Below are 25,961 nucleotides of genomic sequence, written 5' to 3'. Positions count from 1 at the left end.
TTGAAAAGTACTGATTTCCACTGCAGATATAAGCACTTCTTTAACTAAACCAAAAATCAAAATAATTAACTATGTGATATTTTGCTTTAAGAGTAAAAGATAGTTACACTTAGAGAATCAGACTGTATGTTAAATATACATGTTAACATAATGAGAAGTAATGCGAAAACCCTTACAAATCCTGACTATTTGCACAATGCTAACTTCTCTCTAGCATTGAAGCTCAGTGATTTAAAAGACTATTTCAAAACATCAGAATGCATATATTTCTCTCTCTCGAAATCTACGTATTTGGACATATTTTATAAGCTGATGAAACTCTCAGTACCTTCTTCATAATGATAACAAAATACAGTGTTTAAAAATCTTCATATAAAGCAAGAACTCCTGCAGCATCAAAAACTTTATGCATTACTCAAATACATGACTGGTAAACTCATTAAGCAAGTATTTTCAGAACTATTAATTTAGGCAGCGGTTGCCTTATATAGTCATTAAGGCCAACAAACAGAGCAAAAGGAATTGCTGCCAGTTACTTTAGACTGGAAAATATGAGAACAAAATCTAATGCTAGCTGCCAAATAATTCCTCTTCTCTTCTAACAAAAACATTGAAGAAAAGCTTTCCTTGTCTGCAGCCACTTGCTCTCTAGTAAGAAGACAAAATTTGGTTATTGCTATAATAAGCATTATTTTACATTTTTCGACAGAAGTTAAAAATTAAACATGAAGACACGCTGTAGTGAGAAGTCTGCTTGGAAAAAAACTAAACATCCATGTATAACTCTCAAAATTATGGAATAACTCAATTCAAATATATATGTTTTGAACAATCCATGCTTAAGTTTCCTCTGACCTTGACCACTAGGTTAGTTTTTAAATCAAAGAAGTGTGAAAATCACTTTTAATATTTTTGCAACTGAACACTTTTAGGGAGGGGCTGACTTTAATTTTCATACACCAGTCTACTTCCCATTCTTTTTTGTTCCATTACATCAACAAGACTCTTAATAAAGTGGCATGTGGGTAGGAGTAAAGACAAAATTACTCTGGACAGAGTCTTCCCCAAAGTTCAGAAAGCTACTGACCACAAATGAGAATGAGAGGTGTTTCATTTGACACATTTTCAGTTTACTATCTCAGCTGCAAGTTGCCTGAGTTAAGCACTCCACAAATGCATGGCACTTAGAGTGGATCAGGGACAGAAAGGACTGGGCACAGGTACCAGAGCTAAAAGTTGACTGGAGAGGTATCTGGGAGTGCCAGAAATAAAAGATTCAAACAAATGCTACCAAAGCATGATGCCGGGAAACAGAGGAAGTGTCAGGACCTGCTTACAAGCATGCCTGCTGCTGTTCTCTCCCTCTCTAACCTGTACCAGCTTTCCTACCTCTCCCCTAGAAAGCAACAAAAGAAGCAGTAACTTCAGGAGATACTCCCAGAAAGCAGTCCAGATTGCATCAGGTCCTGGTTCCAGCAGTGACTGTGTCAGAATGGCATCTGCAGAAGGACTGCATACTGGTTTCTTTCTCAGTAAATACAAAACAGAACTGAGAGAGACAACAAGAACCACAACTACAACATGAAGAAAGTTCATTCCTGTAGAAAAAAATGTAAAGCCTGTGTTCACACAGCTAAACTCTTCTCCCTGGCCCTCTAAAATAGCGTGCTTGCATTTAGCTTGTTTATTGGTTGGTCTCTGTAATGAGCTGGGCACCATAATAAGTCTGGAAATTGTTTGGGAGAGCCCTATAGCAAAATAATATCAGAGAGTACACTAACAATTACCCAGTGCAGACTACCATAAGGCAGTGTTCAATCCTTGTCATGGCCCTGCTTAGTTTGTTAGTATAAACATGAACATTAACAGATGCTCTACACTCATACTGCTCAGCCAGAGGATAAAAATGAGACAAAACTTAAGCAGACATGTCCTAATATTTAGACTTGTTTCAAAGAAATGTGTGGAAATCCAAATTTGTTTCATCCTGATGTACTTCTCCAACCCTTACGAAATAAGAACAATGATGTTTTACCAGTTTTGTATAAACTATTTCACGTAAAAAGAAACAAACAAACAAACAAACAAACAATAAATTATCAACAAAAGATTTCCAAGTTCTTGCAAGTTTTACTAATAACTAAGTCTACATTCTTTCTACCCAAGCACACATGGCTTCTCTAGACAGATGAAACAAGACACATAAATGGCACAAGTGACACCAATAAGTTCTTCCTAAACCATACATAAACACCCATACAGACCCATCTTTTCAACATGTTAAGTAAAAATTTATCATAGGACATTTGTTCAAAAGATTTGTGTTACAAACATGTGATTTCATTGAAGAAAGTAAGAATGTACCCTCTAAAGCTGTTGAAGAATTCACTCACACCCCCCAAACCTTGAAAACTAGATCAACTTTTTAGAGCTGCAGACTGATGAAACCAAAATGATCAATTTGAGACTGACTCAAAGTGCCTAAACCCATATACTTGTAATTTATGACCTAGCATAGTCTGAAACTTAAATCTTGACATCACAAGTTTTACTGTTTAATTAGAACATATCCAAGAAACAAAAGCTTCCAATGGAAAATACGCTTCCAAGTAAGAGATGGAAACAATTAATTTCTTTAAAGAAGTTGTGTAGCATAAGAATTTCCATGATGCTCACATTTTCTATTAAACTCTCTTACTGATACTTATTAAAAGCAGTATCAAACTTCAGATTGTTGAACCTGCGTTGCACACACATATACGAAGTTAAAGAATTTTCTATCAGCAAGTGTGCAATGTATATTACGTTCTCCTTTATATTTTTCTAAAATAAGATTGTTGGATAGACTTTGCAACATCTGTGAGCATTTTTTAATAAATCTGTAGATTAAAAAAGGAATTTCCTGGAAGCAGTAAAACTTCAACTAGAATTACTCTCATATTTTATAAATTTAATTCCATTAAAACTGTAAAGTATTTGCTACTAATTTGCAGACAATGAAAATTATGTTTGTTATCTACCCTCTGTTCTTCTACCAATGCTGCACCAAATTACCAGCATACTGGTGCTTTTCAGCCCATCTTACCTGCAAGATTCAGACTGCAGCTTGTGAAGTGGAACAATCACTTCAAGGTGCAACAATCCATTATCTACAGTGTCTTATCATAGTGCAAACTTCAGTGACATACGTCTATCATTTTAATGTAGAGGAAAGTGTTGAACTGAAATTGTATGACTACACCACCCATGTTCCCAGCTTTCAAAAACTGTGTTAGTCTCAAACTTTGCACCTACTTTATTTTAAAAAGATCATATTTAAGTTCAGTGTGGAAAGGCAAGACAGTCATATACAACACAGCTTCTCATGAAAAGTAATTATCAGGTACTCTGTAATAGGCCAGAATTCAGAAAAACTTGTGGCCTCAGAAAATTTTCCTTAACTGATTTTCTTTGAATTACTCAGAAGTTTTCTTCCTCTTCAATGAGGTAAGGATCAGTGTCTTGAATTCTCTTAATTCAAGGGAATTTAAATATGTCTGGAATGACTACAATGTTATCGAATCCTGTAAGAACTTAGATTATTTTTGTGCTAGACTCCATGATACAAATTGATATGGGCTGAGCCGAAAAAATCCCCAGACACTTTCACTGTTGTTTGGGTAGTAAAGAACAGGGAACCAAGATTTCTGAAAGTGTATCACAGTTTCACTTAGGTAAAGAAATCAGTTACTTCTACAAAAAAGGTGGTAAAACACAGTGGAATCCTATACAAGTGTTATAATACCTTGGAAGTTATTTCAGTTTGTACATAATTATATTATTTAAAATTAAAACCATTTTTAATTACTAAGAAGTGTTCTTACTCTTAATAATTCACGGTCAACCATTCTAGGTAAGGCCAGTTAGAATGCCCAGGATCTCACCCTCTACAAGACTCACTAGGTTGGATACAACCTCAAGAGCCCATCTGTGTAAATGTTTCTGGAGGAGCTATACTTATGTCAATCCTAATGGATACCAGTCCAATCTGTTCTTAAGAGACATCGGTAACAGAGATTCCCAGCATCTCCAGGCAGCCTACTGTAGCACTTCACTACGACTACCATTCAGACCTTCCCTCATCCTGCTCCTCCACCCCGAATCTTCCTTGCTGAGATTGTTATTCAATTCCATGATATGCAGAATGTTTCTGTTCTTAATGAGCCTTTCACATTTTTGAAGAGCATGTTCCCCTCATTTTTCTCTAAACTAAAAAAATCCCCATTCTTTTGGTCTGTCCTTGAAGGTCATGTTTATTGTCATCTCTCTACTTTGGACACTCTCCAACTAGTCAGTATCTTTGCTGAAGTCCTGAGTCTAAACCTGAAAGCATTTGTGGATTATTCTCATGTTTACACATGCCAGTCTGGCTATATCGTTTTCATACCAGCAAGACCTTGCTGGCTTACCTTTGTTTCACCATTATTCCTGCCCAAACATGCACTTTGGCCTAGCACATATTCCAACTGAATTACATGACACCCTCTCTTCCTCCAGCTTCTGCTATTGTCATCGTTTTGAATTGAAATTTCATCTCACTCTGTGCTTCACCCACTCTCTTACTTGGGTCATTGGTAAATGTAATGGAAATTGCCACCTGCTACCTAGGAGAAAAACTTCAATCACCATAGCAGGTAATCAAAAAACACCCATTCTGATTTTAATTTGTGGTAACACCAGCACAGTTTTCAAAACAACTTTCACAGATCTTGTGGAATTTTAACTTAGACCATGCTCACCTGCAGACTGGCACGACAAACAGCAACAAAAGCTTTTTTGCAAACAGCCTAGATGGTTTCTATTGATTTTCCCTTATCCAGAAAGCTCGTAAGAAAAATTTGACAGCTTTGACAAAACACACTTCATAATTCCAAAGTAATTATTATTCATCTTGGTTTCTTCTAGTATTCATAAAAATTTGTCCACTATTCTTCTGGGTAAGTTCAACCAAATGGTAGTGATTTCCCAAATTCTTTCCTTTTGCTGCTTAATTCTTGCTCCATTGTTTTCCGACTACCGTCATCAGCACTCTAAAATGCATAGAAGAAAAGATAAAAGTACTTACAGGTTTCCTAAGGAAAAAGAGGGATAGCGCTCCAATTAGGGGCATGTCTCCAATTAGTGGTTCCAGGATAACCCTCATAGTGCCATGTATCTGTGGAAGGGGAGATAAAAAAAGGCACTGGAATTTACTTTAGCTCAAGTTTTAAATAAAATTTATTCACTGGCAATGTTCACACTTCTAATTCATTAAATTCTTGATTATGAAAGCATTTTATTTTTATATATACATATATAGCTTTACATGTTATTGTAACCCAAAAAATTTAACACAGCCACTGAATAATTGGGCTTACAGACTCATTACATTCATCTACATGACACTGTGTCATATTATGGTAATTTTGCTAAAAATATGAAGTAGATTATTTATACAGCTCAACGTAAACAAATGTGGAACAAACCAATACAGTGGCATCTACAGATCCTAGAACAAAAGTAGGTAAATGCTTATAGGTATGTCAAGACACACACAAAAAAAAATACTATTTTTCCTCACTGGAGAGAAAGATCTGTTATCAGAAAGTTAAGGAAAATTGAGGAACAATATCAGGAGGCAAGGCTACTAATTATAATTGCATCTAAACAAATAATTGCATCTAATACTGAAATATTAAATAAAATTTTAAGCTCCATGGCCCCATTATGAACCTGCACATCACGTGAAAATTTCATATCAAGCCAATGCTGTCCATCTTTTCCAGTAGAAAATGTTATATATTTAAAACAGCTCTATATATAGAAGTTACGTCACTGAAATTATTATGCAACATCAGTATTGTGCAACACAGAAAAAAAATATTAAGGAACAAAACTATACAATTACTGGCTGCTTCTTATAAACTATTTCATCAGAAAGTAATGATTCAGTGATGACTATATCAAAATCAAAGGAAATAAATTGTAGTTCACCTGTATACTTTTCACACCAGCTCTGCAGAAGTATCTCTTAATCTCCAAATCAATTTCACAGTTTCCAACAAAACTAAAAGAAAAAGTATACATTTCATTTTTATGGACTAATCTACAATAAATACACTGTTAGTTCTGTTTTGCACCGTCATGACAATATACTTTGTATCACAGTCTATACACAAAAAATGCATGTTAAAACATTACAACATACAACAAAATCAAGATTGCTAAAAAAAAAAATCACATCCTCTTCAAAACATCACCACTGTCATCGAAAGTCACTCGAATACATAGGTATGTTATCATCTCCAGAACCATACATAAGAGAAAGCACACAAGTAGTCTTACTTTTGGGAAATAATGGACACATATTTCATAATCTATTTCAGGGAAGTTCTACATAGGTCTCATTGATACTGCATGTACTCAAATCCACTCTCATCTAGTATAATCATGAGAAGCACTAGACAGAGATGGTTATTTTGGTACAAATCAAAGTTGTCTGAAATATTCAGACTTTCAAAAACAGTCATATTTTAAAATTCAATAAGATGGGCATGCTGAACTGGATGATCCACTAAGCAAGGTATAAGACAAAAACCAGCTGAGTCCTTTCTGAAGGGAGAGAGGAGGCAGGAAGCAAATTAGAAAATAATATATTAAAACCTATGCAAGTTTTCCCTGAACAGTTCTTAGATCACATTTTTGGGGATGCAAGGTCAAGGGCTTGAAATTTTGCAGATGCTGTCCTGTATCTCAGAGATAGATTTGTAGAAGATGGTAAAAAACCTGCCATCTATTTTGTCCATGCTACAACGCTGAAAGGCTATTTGCACACGACTCAGATTAGATTTTAGCACCTGCTTTTCCTGAAGCTCCATGAAGGTCAAGCATGTACCAGCAGACCTGAACAGATCTTTTCCAAGAAATGCTGCTACTGTGAGCAACACTGGGTCTGGAAACTAATTCTGGGACTCAACAAGTAACTTAGGAAGAAAGCGCGAGACTGATTTAGGAAGGGAACTGGTCATTCTACAGAATGAGAGCTAAAACCAAAACAAACAGATGGAATACCAAGCTACAGCTAGAGAGAGACTGGGTGGATAAGGAGACAGGCTAAAAAGATAGGGGTTATAACAAGAGGAAAATTAAATCTGAAGAGCTTTCTGAACAGACTGCCAAGTTAAAGCAAATGGAAGAAGGAACTAAGCAGGGAAGAGACAAGGGAGCTTAAACAAAACCAGACACTGCTCAGAAGAGGGGAAAATTTGTTTCCTCTACAGGGCTTCCTGTTCCAGATTCTGCAGTAGAGCTCAGGCTTTCTCACATTAAGATCCTTAAACCTAGCCTTTACAGTGAAAAACCGTTCAGCTGGTTTTAGGACTCTGATGAAATCTTATTACAGAAATGTCTGAGAAATTATGAACAAAATGGAGTTGCTGTCCTCATGGGGCCATTTCAGGAACATATCAAAATAAAACTAAGTACTTTCACAGTAAGTACAGAACAGCAAGACCCCTGTCTCCTCCCCCACTGATGGCCACAAGGTACTATAAACAAAAAAAAAAAAAACAAAACCAAAGGTGAGAGTTGCTGCATTCAGGATTATCCATTATTCAAATAACCTGTAGCCTCCTGTTCCCTGTGTGTGATGGCGCTGTCTATGGGATTTCAAGCAAATGCAAATCTTCACAATCCCTTAAGCAGAAATAAACAATAATACATCTCTGTAAACATAGAATCATAGAATGGTTTGGGATGGGAGGAAGGACCTTAGAGATCATCCAGTCCCAATTCCCCTGCCATGGGCAGGGACACCTTCCACTAGACTCAAAGCCCCATCCAACCTGGCCTTGAACCCTTCCAGGGAGGGGGCACCACAGCTTCTCTGGGCAACCTCTGCCAGTGCCTCACCACCCTCACAGGGAATAATTTCTTCCTTATATCTAATCTAAATATACCCTCTTTCAGTTTAAAGCCATTACCCTTTGTTCCATCACTACACCGCCTGATAAAGAGTCCCTTCCCATCTCTCCTGTAGCCCCCCTTAAGCACTGAAAGGCCACTATAAGGTCTCCCCAGGGCCTTCTCTTCTCTGGGCTGAACAACCCCAACTCTCTCAGCCTGGCCTCGTAAGGGAGGTGCTCCATCCCCCTGATCATCTTCATGGCCCCCTCTGGACTGGCTCTAACGGGTCCATGTCCTTCTTACATTGGGGGACCCAGAGCTGAACACAGTACTCCAGGTGGGGTCTCACATGAGCGGACTGGAATTTAGACTATTCAGAAGATAACAGTATGAAGAATCATTTTGGCACAATGACCAATTTAGGGAACTGGAAGACAACATCATGACTGAGGTCTATGTGAAAGAAAGGTGACCATGGCTTTTTCCCTGCAAAGAATGTAGTGTGACTGTACAGTTTAAAAATAGGTATCTAATTTTTAACACACAGTTTAAAAACTATGTCATTTCTATTTTTAATCTATCTAACTATATATAGAGATAGTAGATATATACAAAAATACACATACACATATGTAATTGCATAACAACATGACACAGAGAAGCAAGGTCAATTAAAACCTGCAACTGAAACCTCTATCTTGGCACTTCATAGCAACAGAACTACTTGTGTTATGAAGACTGGGAAGCAATATGCTCCTTTGAAAATCCATAACTTGCTGTCAAATTGAAGTAAAAATAGTAATAAACCGCATTTGAGGGTAGAAAGTCAACAACTTCTAACCTTATAGTAAACAAGGTTTTATCCCCCAAGACATTTGACTGGGTCCATTAACAGTCGATGCCGTAAACAATTCCACTGTAACATAACACACAACTTGAAGGCTGAGTAAGCAAATTCTATACATTCAAATCATAATATCCCAGAAATTTATGAACCCTCTAATGTACAGATAACTGAGAGCAGTTACAATTTAATGAGGACAGTCTTGTAAAAATATAACAGCAGCTGTACTGAATCAGATGAGAAGCGCAGTATACTGTATGTGGTCATTGTAGCCTATAGCAGATATCCGGAAGAAAAACAAAGAAAGAAAGGACAAACATATTTCCCAGATTACAGTGATCTGTGATTCTGTACTTTGGACTATCTTAATTATTTTTAAGTTCTTTAGAAGGTCTTTTTACCCCATTTTTGCATATGTCTTCTGCCCATATAATGGTAGTGAATTTTTCCATTCAATTATGCCGCATGAAAAAAAATATTTCCATGTATTCAAATCTGCAGTCTAAAACTTTCTTTTAGTGACTCCATTTTTTGTGTCATGAGAAGGTGAAAACACTCAGTTGTATGCTATTGACAAGTATTTTCCCTGTCTCTCAATCTTTTTTGCCTTTGTTTCCTACAGTTCACATTTAATTTGACAGAGTTCATCTTGTTTTCTGTTGATCCATAACCTTTAATTTTCCCCAAGTGTTTACTACATTCATGCATTTTAGTAAATGTAAGATTTCTACTTATTAACAATTTATTTAGACATTATCTTCTTTTGCTCAAGCAGTTCAAATTTTTCTCTTGCACACCTCTGTCACCAGAAACTATACTTTGAAATTGTAGCATGAGTTTTGACAATTTTTAACATAAAGCTCACAAGAAGAGAAAAAAAAAATCAAGGAATATGCAAAACCCACTAAAGTCGTGTTTTGGAGACACACTGGAACTGCTTAAATGTACTGTATGGAAGGTCCAAAGCAAACGCATACACCCTGTCACAAACAACTCACAGTAGAAAGGGCTAAATGAAACGACAATGGTAAAACAGCAGGATAAAAGGAGATTATTAAAGAATTAATGTACTTTAAAAAAACATTAAAAACATAAATAAAATCAAATCTTTCCTTCCCTCCTCCTGACTTCCCCCTCCTCCCAAGGTTTGGCTTCATACAGCTATTCTTATGAATGCTTACAGAGATTGTTTCCCTTCTGAACTGTATTTAGGGAACGAAGAATTTATAGAAAGCTCCTAACTTAAAAGTAAGTTACAATTAGAACAAACTAATTTAATTGGAGATTAAAATCTATAAGGATAAGTACTCCTAAGGACAGACTTTTCTCCAGCAGTAAAGACTGTTCTTTATAATTTTGCAAAACTGAACTGAAGTTGATTTCCTGAGAAATAGTTTAGGGTTGGTATCCGTACGTAACTCTGTATCTGAACAGGCCAAGAACACTTACTACAGAGACTCTTATTCTTCCTTCCTGTTACTACTGAAACAACCCCAGCGATGGACTCTTACAGGACATATCAAAAAAACAAAAAAAAAAAACCAACCAACAACCAGTAACAATTGATACTGGGGTGTCATCTATCTTAAACCTGCATAAGTAAAAGCCTTTGAGAAAGAGCCCTTTCCCATTGAGAAGGTGGTAAGGACAAGTCTTAAATATTAAACGGGACTTCCTTTGATGGTGATTTTGTCAGAGCCCTAATAGCTAGAAGCTATGATAGTCACTCCATAGCTTTCCTGTTTCCATTTTCTTCCTGGAAGCCTATGTCACAGGCAGTAGGGACAGGCTGTTGTGGTAAGTGGGCACCTAGCTGAGTCAGCACTGCTACTGTTACTTAAACTACTTCAAGGAATTTATTTCAGCCTTTTAGACTGGATTCTACTCCAGCTGTTATCACTTCTCCAAATAGGTTGCAATGTAATGCATTGAGACATACGGGTAAAGATTTCCTTCGGGTCTATGCATTATTCCTGAAATTTTTGTACAAACCTATTGTCCTTTTTATGTTTATCTGTCTCAATCTACTTCATGAAGATGAGCGGGATAAAAAAAGAAAAAAAGAAACACTATATTTATCCTCTCCTGTGGGAATAATTCTACTTTAAAGGGAAGAAGTGGTCTTGGGAGACTTGGCCCTCAAATGTCTCAAAAATAGCTTCTCTAAAACAATTTATTTGCACTGTGTCCATAGTGGTCAGAAAAGTCTGTTTTCCTGAGGGCTTAAGTGTGAAGAGGTGAGGCTGTTCTCACAGCTTCTATCAAAAGTAGCAACAAAGAAAAAACTGAAGGAAATTTCTCCATTAGGGCTAACAGCATCCATGCAGTAAAACAAGCTCTCAAGAGACAATCTCGCTGTATTTTGTCCAACAACACCAATCCCTGAACTGGATAGCCATTTTTCTCCTACAGAAATCAAGTGATTCAATAAAGGTTGGGCCCTGCTCACAGCCATAACCCTAACCACCCTCTGGAACCCAGGGAAGGATGCAGCAGCATCTTCGCTTATCACTCTGGGGCCCAAGCTTTGACAAAGAAGCACAGTCTTCAACATAGCTGAGATTTATATAAATAATTCAAAATTAATAATAACAAAGTTCAAACTTTGGAAGTGACTCTGAAAAAGGGAAGCTGAGAGGCCTGATTATCCTTCCAGCTACTGCCAGGGAAGCAGCAAGAAACACAGAAAGCTGCTGTTTGCTGGATCATCAGCAACTGACAAATCTGGCCTTTCCACAACCTATAAACAGGTGAAAGTAGTGATTGTAACACATATCTACAATGGTCAGATACAAAAACATTGCTGGGTTCACTGACTGAACTTTCAAAGAACTCTGTAACTGCAGATTGCCTTGAGAAAGACTTGGGCAAATGTTCGGTAGATCTATTTATAAACCTATATAAAAGGGGTCATGATGAAAGGGCAAAGAAACTTGAAGCAGAGGAGCCTGGTTGTTCTGGCATTATATAATACCAGATTTACCTCAGTTAGTGGTATGAGCACAAGTACTTCAGCAGCTTTCGTTCTCTCTGTGTTTACAAAAAAAAAAAAAATCTAAGTAACTGAAAAAAGTTAAAAAAAAAAACAACCCCAAACATCTTATGTCCTAAATTTTAGACTAAACTAAACTTCATGGCAAAATTTGAATATATTAGAAAAAACCCAATCCAAATATAGTGGTCTAGCTTTGGAAAGTATTTTTTTATTAACCAACATTAAAGTAATGATGCAGTCACACTCAGTCGACATACTGTTTCCCTCAGATAAATGTTATTTACAGCATACAGTTCCTTCCTTCATACAGAATTAGAACTAACTACATTTGTGTAATGAAGCAATTCTTCTCCCTTCAGTCTAACATAACTGCCAAATGAAAAAAAGCACATATTATAAAGCATGGGCACCATTGTAATACGATAATAAAGTTTACCTGATTTGAAGATCCAAAATTATCTGCCTTTTGTCCACATTTTCAGTGTACACTTTTACACCATTTATCCGCAGAGGCTGAAACAATGAAGCAAGTAGAAGTCGGATCCTTCTGCTGAACTATGCCATATTAAACTCTTAACTTCAAAATAAAGGTGAATATATGCACATTCATGTCCGAAGTTAAGAATCTATCATTAAAGTGTGTGAAGCAAAGCTATCAATTTAGCGCAAAATGTTATTCTGAGGGTAAAAATTACCTTCCTAAGATCCACTCAACCACCACCTTTCTGGCAATTACCCTGGCTTTAGACCACTAGATTTCAAGATTTACAAAAGATTTAATACCAAGCTTTCCCTCTTCCTCCAATAAACACCCAATTTCTCTGTACAAGTATAAATTTAACACCCCCGGAACAAAGCATTTTTTCTGTGCAACCAAAGCAACAAGCTAAATTTAATTCACAAAAATGTAGTTGCCTTAAGTGGAATTTAGTCAGAATGGATGGAAAATAATCCATAATCCCCACAGAAAAAAATTGTGTCAATCTCTCTGTGTTCTCTCTCCCTCTCTAAACCACTGTGCTCATGCTCTCCCCTCCCTTCTCTCTCTCTCATATGGAAATAACACTTATCAAACAAACATCCCTAAGACTCAAACATTCATTAAATGCTAGGTGAGAGAGGATGACCAATGACCTTACTTAGCATTACCTCCTGTCACATTTTGAGTTTTTTCCTTTCTGGAAAAATTGCCATATTTCTATTTATACCTTTTTTGTAATTTAAGTAAAACGGAAATCTCACTGCTCTCAGATTCCCACTGTGTTTGGAACTGTGCAGTTCATAGGATGCAACTCAATCAGGGTTGCAATATAAAGAACAGCTGTTTCTCATGTTCAAGATAACTCAGTCCAGCTGCAGAAGCATGCAGAGGTATGGAAGCTAATCTAAACCCTACTTAATATTAGTATGGGGTAAAAGGAATGCTATTCTACCGTCTGTAATACAGGTGTATCTAGGACAGGACAGAGCCCATGTGTAAAAGGGTTTACAACTATAGAAACAAACAAAAAAACACCACACAAAAGATTAAGAACTGTAATATACATTAGAGTCACAACCAGAGAAAAATAATTCTCTTCCATCACACCTGAAACCTAACTTCAGTTTTCCTACCCTTCAGAGAAGGGGGGAAAAAAAAAAAAAAAAAAAAAAAAATTAAATCCTCACTTAAAATCTCATTTATGACACGCAAGAGGAACACAAAAGACAACATCACAAAAAAGCTGTTAAACTACATCTCAACAGAAGTAAAGTTCTAGTTGATGCAGGTAAAAGAAAGTAGCGCCTAAATTATCTCAAGCACAGATAACTTATTCTTAGATTGGACTGGTCAAACAGGCTCTTCTTCAGGCATGTAAGAGCTATGTATTATGACCTCTTCTTTTTTGGGACTGAACAGAAAGTAAACACCTATCTACTCCTTGGTATTGTTATGTGCAGTCCTTTGGAAAGCTGAGCCAGCAGCCTTGTCATTAGAGTCCATACATAAAGAAGAAAAGTTCATCTATTACAAGAAAGGTAATTACACCTGGATCATCTGGCAAGAAAAGGATAATGGTGCCTGCTCACTTAATGTAAAGCATTACACAAACAGTATTAAAATTGTGTTGCTGTGAGCTCTTCACATGACTGGGAGTTACTATACTTAGAGTCTTCTCCCAGTTCTCAGGCAAATTTCTGAAGCACAGGCCCCAGGGAAAAAAAAAAATAAAAACGAAGCCTCTGCTGAAAAAGCCACACACATTTTTATTTTAATATTACAACAGAAACCAGAATCAGGTTTACCACCAAGTGTCGATGAGAAATATTTCTGCATCGATTTAAACAGGCTACGTGGTATATAATAATGGCATGTAAGACACAGCCTCTTAGAAAAACTTCACCAGACACTTACTTGATGACCAATATCAATCTTTGTAAAACTGAAGGTACTGAGGTGGTTGTTTGCTCCTCTTACTGCTGGTTCTATGGTCTCCCGGAATAGTTTCTCAATAAACTGGCAAATAAAAGGCCACATCTGTTTTACAGTCTAAGGGGGGGAAAAAAGGAAAAAAAAAAAAAAGTACACATAACACAACTTCATACATAACTAAAAAATATTCTTTAAGGGATATGTAAGAAATTTTGTACAAAGTTTTAAACATACAAGTTTTCTGTACAGTTCATTACAGACATAGGAACTGGTTCTTTTTTACATACATGAAAGCCTTATGGAATTCTCAATTTATGCGTTTTATACATTTGCACAAATCTGAGGCACTGGAAGGGGAAAAAAACAATACTAAGAATTTTCTTCTTTTATCTCACAAATGCATATGCATCCAGCACTGATACTGAATGCTGGGAAGAAGGGTGAAGAGAATTAAGTTTATTTGCATGCGCACAAGGTTTATAAATGTAAAAAATAGAGTATATTATGATCGTATCTGAAAATTCTATATTTTTTCTCACTATTTTCTAATTAACTTGTGTTCTTTTATGCTCTTTGAATTAAAGTTATTAAAAAAAAAAAATCCAAGCTACATAGATCTATTATCTCAGATTATCACACATAGAAATCAAAAGTACAAAATTGATTTATTTTTAGATTGTAGGTCAGAAACCTACAGTAACTGGAAAGCATCCCAGACAAGTAGAACATAAAAGACTGTGTTTACAGCTGCTATGAGTTCCACACAATTATAGCTGTTATTATTTTAATGCCACTTAAAGTCATTCTCCAAAACTCACAATTTCAAGACCATGAAAGATTTAATCTTTCTCGCAACTAAGCTTCCGGTGTATAAAGAGCACAGAAAGTTAAAACTACTCAGTTCTCAGATTCCTGACTCACCATTTTTTTAATCTCAGATTTCTCTCCTCCCCCTTTCCATTTGGAAATTTTGCTAATAATCATCCTTACCTTATTGAGCCATTCTGCCCTCTCTGTGTCCGGAAAATGGACCTAAAAAAAGCAACCACCAAACAAACAAATTAATACAAACACAAACCATTTATTAGTTAATCATGTCCAGTCATTCATAATACAGGAAAGCTTAGGGATCTCCCTATGAGAAATGTATACAGTGAACAACATATTAAGCAGTTAACATTCTTGACAAGAATATTAGAATTCAAGCAGATAAAATATGAACTCATTTCTGTACTACACAGATGCAAGTCCAAGCATATATTTTATAGTGGCATCTGGAATAAAGTACTGCTTTAACACTATAAATGAACTGAAAAAAAAAAAGAAAAAAAGCATAGCCGACACAGTTACTGTCAACTAAGTTTAGCTCTTACGTTTCAGGAGTTTTAAACATGACACACACGACTGCCTGAGTCCAGACTGCATTTCTACTTCCTTTCATTCATGCCAGATCTTTTGCAATATCAAGAAATCATGGCTAGAAACACTAAATCAGTGAAGCTGAAGCTCAGGAATATGGATTTAAGTTCCAACAAAAGGCCTTCAAAAGACATTTTTACCGATTTCTTTTCTTAAAAAACTGCAGAAATCAGTAAGAGACAGAAGTATGGCAGTATGTACATGGGATCAAAAGTAACTGTCACCATAGAAAAACACCAGTTAAACACTGCAAGAACAGACACAGTTTTCCAGACACAGGAGGAAAGCACAGCCAGTACGCAAAAAGAGATATAAAAACCTGAAGCAGTTCAGCAGAAGCAGAGTTAAGAAGCATTTCTTTAGAAATGAACAGCTTCTACAACAAGATGCAGATCACACTTCTGAAGCACAAAGAGCCTTTGAACACACTAAAAAACTGTGACCTACATATACTGACTTTCGTGAAGCAATGCCTCAGCTGAATTGCGAAGTCCTAATCTTCACAGCATAACAGATTGTACCCCCAGTTTTAACAGCAGTGCCTACTGATTATTTTTATTATACATATATCCCACATGTGAACAGTCAGTTAAATGCATACTTTTTAAACTGTATTTTCAACAAGTTGGATTTGAAAGCAAGACCCAGTAACAATTCATTTACTTTTTATTAAATTCTTGCATTAGCCATCAGCACTAATATATTCAAGTTACCTTCAGAGTAGTCCTTAATTTCATCTAATCATCCATGTTTTAGCTATGCTGTGGGATTGGCCCTACAGCATAGTCAATATTGTCAGTTATTTCTCTGGTCTGTTTGTTTCCCAGTATTCCCAGGTTTATAACTAAGGTAAACTATATGTTTTTACAGATTCTTAAGGAATTACAAATACTGCTGTCTTCCACTGTAAAATGAGAGGCTCTTGGCATCTTTTTCAAATGACCTTTTTCAAGGATATCACACATCTATCAAAACCATTACAAGTGGCACAAGAATGACCTATGATCGGCTTAACTTTAACAAAAACATTCAATAGTATTTATTTTACTTAGTGAGTTCAAAAAATATAATTATTAATAATGGATAAAACAGTTTTGGAACCATATGATGATATTTTATTTAGAACTAATATCGTAGAAAATGATGGTGGGTAGAGTGTCAGAATTCTGTATTTAGAGGGTTGGGTGGGGGGGTTTTGTGTTCTTAAAACCAAAAATACTTAGGTTTTTTTCATTTGCAACACAAGTAGTTACTGTATGTACGTGAATTTATAGCTGAACAGAGCTTACACTCAATTTGTGTCTTGCAGGGTTCTCAAGTTGCTTCTAGTGGTCAAAAAGTGAAAGAAACAGATAAACAAACACTATGTTAATCCTAATGCTAGTAAGTAACATTTTGATCTTTCTCCTCAAATATTTGCCTTCTGAATCTGCAGACAGAAAATGTACCAATTCTCAATAATTACTTATCTCTTAAGCATGATGTTGGATCAACATAAATATTTCATTTCAATTTGCTTAGGAGATCCATCAGTGATGTTCACAGGGTAGGAACTCGGGAGATGTTCCACATGGTAGAAAACATGAACTACAGCTGTTGTAATGAACAGCAACAAAATAAATTAAAAAGGAACAACAAATTAAACAAACTGATGAAGAAAGGAAGAGAACATTAGTGGAAATACCAAAAGCAAACCTGTCTGCTCTGAGTGATGCAAGATATAACAGTTGTCATGTTCACAATTCACTTTTAGTCTTTTGTACAAGTATCCAGTTCACATCAACAGGAAAGCCACAATGGACTGAGAAAGACTTCCTGTCCTAAATATAACCTCAGCCCAGAAGAAATTCATCTTCCTCCATAGAGTGATCCAACTTCCTAGATTTAGGGTATAAACTCCCCAGGGCATAGGCCACATTCCCTGCACTATGCACACAGCTGACATTCGATACATCTGACTGGAATAACATCAATCTTGCACCGATCAAATACCCTTCACATCCAGTCCCAAATTATGCAGAAACATTTGAGATAAGTTGGAAAACAAGCAAGAGGCCACATACACTAATATCTAGCCATATACACTAATTTATTAATTTTGAATTTTATCTACTGTACAGTCTTTATGAAGACCTTGCTTAACAAGACATGGTTCTTAATTTTTCCACAGATTTAATAATTACTTGTCCTTTAGTGTGCCACACCTATCACGCTCCTAACATTTCAGTTAGTACTAAGCCAACTCCTTTATTATATAACCCTAGCTTACTTCTACAGTTGCATGTGTTAATAGGCAACAAATAATATAACTGATTACATCTTCCATTCCTGTTTCTCATCCCTTTTCCATCCTTTCTTTTCTACTTGCTACTCTTTTAACAGAATTTAGTTGCAGTCAGTGTCTATTCTAACACCCAAAACAGAGAGTAGAGAATACAATCTTCCATCTTCAAGACTCTAAAATTCTTAATACTGCCAACCTTGAATCAAAAGTTGAGCTTTATTTAATCTTTAGATGCTCCGCAACCACGTAGGCTGAAAACAAGGCATAAACATTTATCCATCTACCTATTTCATACATTTTTAGCCTGCTATATGAGACTGCAGTACTAATGGCAACATTATATTTTGCTTTAAGAATTTGTGATATCAAACATGATCTTATGCAAAGACAACTGAGGAAAGCCTGGGGGTTCAAAGTCAGTACTCTGGATCATTCAGGACTGACGCAAGAGCATTGAGGCAACTGCACACACATTTTATGGCCAGAAATGGAAGCAGATCTCAGACTAACTGATGTGCAAAATCTGTTAATCCCTGTATAAATCCTATTAGACAAGCACAACAGAAAGAGACAGAAGTCAAGATTTCAGCAAAGACAGTCAAAGACTAAAAGCACTTTCCACTTGGTTTCTGTTGTTAAATTGCTCATGCAGGTTTGGAAATTACTGTCTCATTTCAACTACTTGGTGTAGTTAGTTATTATTCAAAGGAAAGTGTACCTAGAGACAACTATTGCAAGAAATACTCTAAAAACCATGTTCAACACCAAAAACATTTTAATACTGCATGTTCCAGCAATGTTTTAACATTAACAGTTATATTGCAAAATACTTGGAAGTACTCAGAAGATGCATTTCTGCATATTAAAAATACATAATTTAGCTTTCCCACACAACTGCTTGTGCTTAGTTCTAAACTATTCTCATGTTTACTTCCTATTTCTGATGCGTTCATATCCTATGCTGTCAAAAACTCAATTCAGAACACATTATTTTTTGTAACAATCAATAAAATACCAGAAAGAGTGGAAGGAATGCAGTTCCTTGTTCTTTCCTGGAAGACAATAAAACAAAACAGGGACAAAAGAAAACCACTAACAAGCTCCTATTTCTGTAATAACAGCAGAAACGTTTCTTACTGTCCTGGGTTGACTGAATGGTGGAGTTTTTTTGGTGGCAGGGGAGGGGGCTATCGGGGTGGCCCCCTGTGAGAAGCTTCTCGAAGCTCCCCCAGCTCCAAGCCTGCTCCACTTCTGTTTGGGAAATTGAGCCAATCGGCTGCGCCTCTGCGATAACGTATTTAAGAAGGGACGTGGTGACGGGCAGGGGGACTTGTGAGGAGGAGTTGCTGCAGCTGCATGAACACCAAGGTCAGTGGAGGAACGGAGGAAGAAAGGAGGGGGGAGGTGTGCCGGAGCAGAGACCCTCCTGTATCCTGTGGTGAGACGGCAGGGCGGCCCCCCCTGCCACCCATGGAGATCTACGGTGGAGCAGACATTGATTTATGGCCTGTTGCTCCTGATCAGATGGTCAAGGTTCTGTGCCCGAAGAAGGCCGGGGTCTCATGGGAAAAGGTAGCCCTGCTGCTGTAATTCAGCACTGGGAGGATTGCAGCATGCGGGGGAGTCCCACGCCGGAGCAGCTCGGGAAGGGCTGCAGCCGTGGGAGGGAATCCAGTCGGAGGAAGTTAGTGACCCATGACGGAGCAGTGAGGGGAACGCTGCGGCCCATGGGAGGAACTCATGTCGGATAAAGTTTGTGGAGGACTGTCTCCTGTGAGAGGGGGACCACGATGGAGCAGGAGGAACAAGTTCCGGACACTCCCCTCACCGAAGATAAGGAAAGTGGCAGCACTGACTGCACCCCCCATTCCCTGCCCCTGCGCCACTGGGGGAGGAGGTAGAGATATCGAGAGCAGAACTGAGCCCGGGAAGAAGGGAGGGGTGGGGGGAAGGTGTTCTCAAGATGTGGCAATGCTTCTCACTGTCCTACTCTGTTATGTGTTGTTAGTGTCTGTAATAAATGTACTTTTTTTCTTCCCCTAACTCTTGATCGTGATCATAAAGGGGGATTTTTCCCCATCCCAGTCCTATCTCGAACCCCAAGCCTGGCTTCTCTGTCCCTTCTCATTGCCAGAGGGGAAGGGAGAGAGAGGTGCTGCATTGTGGTTGGCTGCCAATCAGGCCTAAACCACGACACTTGCCCACAATTAGATTATTATTCAAACTCTCCATATACGTTCTTTATATTGGCTAAATTAACTCAGTTTTCTACCCAGATGTTCATCTGCATCTTTCCAATGAAACAAGATTAGAAAAAGAATAATAGCCATTAAACTCAAACCCTACAGACTAAGGATTGGTAGGAAGTTTTGAAAATCCAATAGTAATTACATCAAATGAGTTTCAAACTGCAAGTAATAATAATATTGCTGCTTTAAATATAATTCTTCTTTCACACAAAGGGAGGTTTCACATATCTACATAACTGTCACTAAAAGCAAGCACTGAAAAGAAAATCAGAAAGAATATAGTTACAACATCCCTCTGGTGGTAATGGTGAATTGCTCTCACCACAAGTTACAGGTATTAATAATCTACTTCAAAATACAAATTGTACAGTAGTTGTTGTTATTCACTGATCCCCTCACTGTAAAAGACTTTTATTTTTAAAGGTACCATTGTAGACCTCTCCATCTTTTAACTTCTATTAATTTAACTTCTTAATATTAATTAAACTTCTATTAAATGATGATTAACACATAGGTCCTAAGTATTATTTACATGAACTGAAACAACCAAAATGGCACCTACATTAAAAGTATGAAACTACTACTATTGACCAGAGTATTCCATAAAGTGAGTAACTTTTGCTACAAACCAATTGCTTTTTCATGAGCCGTGTATTACAGCAAACTAAGAAAACTAAGCAATAAAAGCAGTTTAGATTAAGGAAAAAAATAAACAAACAACAAAAAACACAAAAAACAAACCCCCACAGCACTGTATATTAGTCTTTTTCCCCCCCCCCCCCCCATTCCCTCCCCAAAGGATTAAAGGTAAGAATTCCGTTTTAGAATACACTAAAAATAATGTGTTCTAATAGCTATGTTTAACAGATACTTAACTGAGTCAGCATTACTTAGCTTATGTCTAGTTCCTTCCATTTGCACTGTTTAATTACTTGTTGCTCCAGATGAAAATCTAAAAGAAACTATACCAGTAACTTTTTGATTAATTACAAGGTCACACAATATAACCAAATTTCTTGATATAGTTACAATGTAACTAAGTGTACTTGAACAGTTTTCCAGTTATTTCACAGGTATCTCATATTAGATATCAATCCCTTCTGCTTACTTTGGAAAGCTAAAATTACACACAAATTTCCTCCTCTCTATCAAAAGCACATTCGTCTATCTTAAATGTAAAAATATAAAAGGTTTTCACAGTTAGTCTTCATAGTCTCTTCACGCATCATTGGTAGAGAGGGAGAGTATCCCACAGAAGGAAATGCAGAACAGAAGCCCAGCTTAGGTGTTCTAAATTACCTTCTGAACACACAGCATAAACAGTTATTTAACCACTAAACCTAAAGCTAGGTACCGTGGCAAAACAGAAACACATTAAAATTAAATTACCCTTTGAACTGTAACTGCCAGATTAATTCTTCTAAACTCACAGCCCTTATAACTCAAATAGGCCACAGAAATTTAGTAAAAGAAGTAAGAAGAATCCCAGCACAAATAGAATAAAGAGTGTCGTATAGTGATATTCAAGCTCAATTTAACAGCTATTCACTCCAGTATTTTCCAGTCGGTAAAGCAGGCTGGCCTAAGGACATTTTAGGTATAGCAGAGTTGAGCAGGGCTAATGGCTTAATCCCATGTATTTCAATCAGCAATTTCCTCCCTCTGTCTGGACAAACAAGGAGCAGCAGCCCGTGTTCCTTTCCACAGAGGAATTGATGCAGAGTCTTCTGCTACTCAACACAACCTGAAGAGGTTTATCCTCACACCCAGATTACGGGCCAACCACTCCTTTCTAGTAGGAGGTGAAGAAGGGGGGGCAAGGAAAGCAGAGTAGCCAGGCTGTCTCCTGCTACTCCAATAATCTACCTCCAGGGTTATCAGAGTAATTTTCCTCACTTCTATCAACCGCAGAAATACTGTAGCTCCCATATTGTCTGAATTACAAGGCAAAACAAGCTATGTATCTACTGTTGCAGTACTGCAGGATTCAGTATTCCTGAAGGAGAAGGTTAAATTGTTAATAATGAGGGTTCCTCAAAAATGCTACAATTAACCACAGGCCCTTGATACTAAATTAACAAACAACTGTTATTTCCATTATTTTTTGGTAATCTGGTTCTGTTTCTGTTTAGCATGCTTTGGCATAGATTTTGTGTTTGTAGTCTTAAAAATACTAAAATGATTAGCCTTTGCACTGAAAAATTCATATTCAGTATTACAAATGCTGTATGTTTTCAGTATGGGGATTAAACAAGGACTCTGGAAACAGTTTCACTGAGAATCATTAGGAGTGTGTTGCATATGTAATGTCTTTCAACAGAAAGATCTGAAAGATCCAGAAGCAGGCTGAAGATAGAAAATCAGTTTTGTTGAACACATTATCAAAGTCCACAGGGTACTTCACAAAGCAACAGTTAGAAGGACCACGTAAATCAGTATGACTAACCTAAAATTAAAAGCTATATAAAATAAGAAGTATGGGTTTTGACAGCAATTGCCTATAAACCCCCTACCCCCTCCTCCCCCCCAAAAAATCAAACATTAGAAAATTAAAGGGAGGGCAAAAAATTAAAACAAAAAGCCACACACACAGAGTAAGATACAGAGAAAAAGGAGATGGGAAAGGGCCTACAGACGTTGCCATGGCTTTCATCACTATAAAACCTGAAAGTGAAATAGAAATACTGGAAAAAGTGGAAACATATCTACATAGAAGAAAGAGTTGTAATGTCAAGAGAAGTTAAGAACTGTATTTATTTATAAACTGGAATGTAAGCAATTTCAGTGCTTGGACAATACAGCAGAAAACAAAATAAACCTTTATTAAAAAAAAAATCATTCCATGCCCTTTGAATCAGATTTGCACCTACAGGATCAGTGTGGTATTAGAAACACATACTCAGTATCCCACTGAATGTTCCTAAAACATTCTGCCAGCACAAACACTGACTTCCCATGTGAATGCCACTATCAGTTCAGCAAGTCCTAAGAGCTGCCACAACAAAGTATACACGGCTATTCAGCACAAGCTTTCCAGTGTGATCCCTACTGTGTTCTCCAGTGCCTCACAAGCTATCACCTTCAGAGGCAGTGTGAGCATCAAGGTGAAAAATAATTATTTCAACAACACGGCAATTAAACATGAAACAAGCTGGCACTTGTAGGAAGTCTGAAACATACAGCTTTTCAACACCTCCGGGTTTCAATACTAACACAGGAATAAAATTAATATACCTCAAGTAATAAAACTGAGATTCTTTACATGGTATAGAAAGTTTATTTCATTGCAGCCTTCTGTTACCTCTGTTCCTCTCCCCTTCTTAAAGGTCTGAAGAAAGGCCTAATATACTGACCAGTTCAAACCTGGAATAAACAGTAGCTCACATATTTCAGCATTCTGGTATGCCCTGAAGAACATATTTCCTATCATACATAGATATCATTTCTAGGAGACAAAGAAAATTACTAGCAGCATATAGGCTGTCTTTTGTAAAGTCAAGCTAAACTAGCATAAACAGGTCCTCATAAAATGCTGCAAATCCTAGCAGCACTGTAAGAGCAGCCAGGGCTACCCATACACAAACTACTGAACTTAACTACAGACCAAACTGCACAGGGGGATCTCACATCCATCCTTTCTGCTGTGTTAAAATTAAAACATATAATTAAATTCAAAATATTTAGTGCTTTTTTAAATTTTACCAATCACCATAAATGTACCCATGTTTCTCATTTAAATAATACAAAGATGCTACTTTGCTTAATTTTTTTAAAAATTATATATAAAATACACATATAAGATTGTAATTGAGAAAGCTGTCCCTCTGTTTTCCTTTTCATTACAGAATTCACTGCAACAGCATTTAAAAAATTAAAAATCCTCCAGTTTTTGCTAGCAGCCTAGCAAAAATCTGATCACAGCTGTCAAAACTTTAAACTGGATTCAGAATTCACCTCTCTGTAGCCCTGTAATACCACCAGAATATTCTTCCCCCTGACTTCTATGGTAAACAGCGTCTTTGGCAACACAAAATAATGGTGTATTTGCAAAAGCAAAGCCCTGCCTAAAAGAGGCTCCAGAGCTCTGATACGACTGAAACAGCAGCCCAGAAGCAAGTCATGCAATTCAGAACCAAAGGATGCTGAGACATTACAAAGCACAACAATTTCATTTTCTCCACGCATATCTCACTTCAGCATCTATTAAATATGCTTCACTCACAATGGCAGTGAGGCTTGTCAAGAACTGCATTACTTTTCAGCAACTTGACTCACTGGTACAAAAACTAGGTAAAATTTGCCTAAGTGATACTATTTTTGCAGAGATGGAGCAAGCATGCTGCAATACAAAGTTACCCAGACACCTCCTACTTAGCAGCAGCATGCCATAACAAAATCCTCAGGGATAGGCACTATAGCAGCTGCTCTGGAAGAATGATAGAACAGTAGTCTGATAGTAAGTAAGGGAACTGGGAAATCCTGCTCCTAGCCTGACACTCAACCTTTGCAACACTAACTCAAGGAGAGCTGTTCAGCCTAGAAATTAAAAACTAATCATCATTAGCTTCCAGAAGCATCTTGGCTTAATCATCTAAAAACCACACATAAAACAGAAATCCCTTGCTTTACCACTATTAGTTACACAATTCCCTTCCAGACATCTGGAAATACATTAGCATGGGTTTCTGTCATATCTGGATGCAGAATCTGCCCTAAACACAGCATACTATGACTGCTATAGGGAATCATATAGCTTTCCTTTGCTCATCTGTTACCTCATTCTAAACAGAAAACTTTAAGCCTTCACTCCTCTACAACAGATTCATCTTCCACTGCAGTGTAATTTCAGACTTATCTTCAAGTACCAGTATACTAGTACTATATATCATAAATCAGAATTCAATACAGAGATGAAGTCAGCTCTGCAACCAAACTGCTTTATTCCCACTGCAGTTTAAGATCTTTAATTTTTCCTGAATTGCTGTATTCACACTTATTTTCTACTTTTCATCTGGAAAAGGATTGTAAGTTTTCAGTGATCAGTTTGGACTCCGACAGGACAGTTAAAAAAAAAAAAAGTAGAAGGTATATGCGGGCATTAAGTTGCAGGAACCTTTTAATGGTTTTCACTTTCTGAAGGATCCACATGCAGAACCTCTGGCATAAGATTGATATCATGACACAGAAAGAGACACATTTTTCACACCTAGCTAGTATTTTCCTCTAGAATATAATGAAGGTTTCTGGACCATGTCTAAAACAAGATCTCTGCTTCCTAGGGCGGGAGTTTCCTAACAAGTAAATTCATCAATGTGGCACAATATGTCAAATTTGACAGGAAGTGTTCTTAAGACTCTGTCGTGGTTTAACACTGGCCAGCAACTAAGCCCCACACAGCTGCTCACTCACTACCCCCTCAGTGGGATGGAGGAAGAGAATCAGAAGAGTAAAGATGGGAGAACTCCTAGGCTGAGGTAAAGATAATAGGTAAAGCAAAAGCCACATGTGCAAGCAAAAGCCATCCCCAGGACATCTGGGCTCCATCACGTGTAACAGTGACTTGAGAAGACAAATGCCATCACTCTGAACATTCCCACCTTCCTCCTTCTTCCCCCAGTTTTATATCCTGAGCATGACACCATACAGTATGGGATGTCCCTCGGGTCAGTTGGGGTCAGTTGGCCCGGCTGTCCTCTCCCAGCTCCTTGTGCATCCCTGGCCCACTCACTGGGAAAAGGCCTTGACACTCTGTGTAAGCCCTGATCAGCAGTAACCCTCTCTGCATTATCAACAGTGTTTCCAGCACAAATCCAAAACAGTGTCCCACACCAGCT

The 25,961-nt window shown here is 37.3% G+C and overlaps 1 protein-coding gene across 4 annotated transcripts in view; it reads right to left on the bottom strand.

Annotated features, from left to right (window-relative positions):
• The window catches only part of ESYT2 (extended synaptotagmin 2), an 86,299-nt gene that overhangs the window by 38,108 nt on the left and 22,230 nt on the right, over positions 1-25,961 (bottom strand). For all 4 annotated transcript variants that reach the window (XM_042801896.1, XM_033009694.2, XM_033009695.2 and 1 more), the window contains exons 2-6: positions 15,166-15,207; positions 14,158-14,292; positions 12,199-12,275; positions 6,013-6,085; positions 5,105-5,194 (exon numbers count right to left, since the gene is read on the bottom strand). In XM_042801896.1, the coding sequence (XP_042657830.1) occupies positions 5,105-5,194; positions 6,013-6,085; positions 12,199-12,275; positions 14,158-14,280 (363 nt within the window). In that variant the 5' untranslated portion in view covers positions 14,281-14,292; positions 15,166-15,207. The remainder of the gene's footprint in view (positions 1-5,104; positions 5,195-6,012; positions 6,086-12,198; positions 12,276-14,157; positions 14,293-15,165; positions 15,208-25,961) is intronic.

The sequence above is a fragment of the Tyto alba genome, unplaced genomic scaffold, assembly GCF_018691265.1.
Source record: "Tyto alba isolate M040663 unplaced genomic scaffold, T.alba_DEE_v4.0 Super-Scaffold_38, whole genome shotgun sequence".
NCBI lineage: Eukaryota > Metazoa > Chordata > Aves > Strigiformes > Tytonidae > Tyto > Tyto alba.
This window is presented reverse-complemented; position numbering and strand designations above follow the sequence as displayed.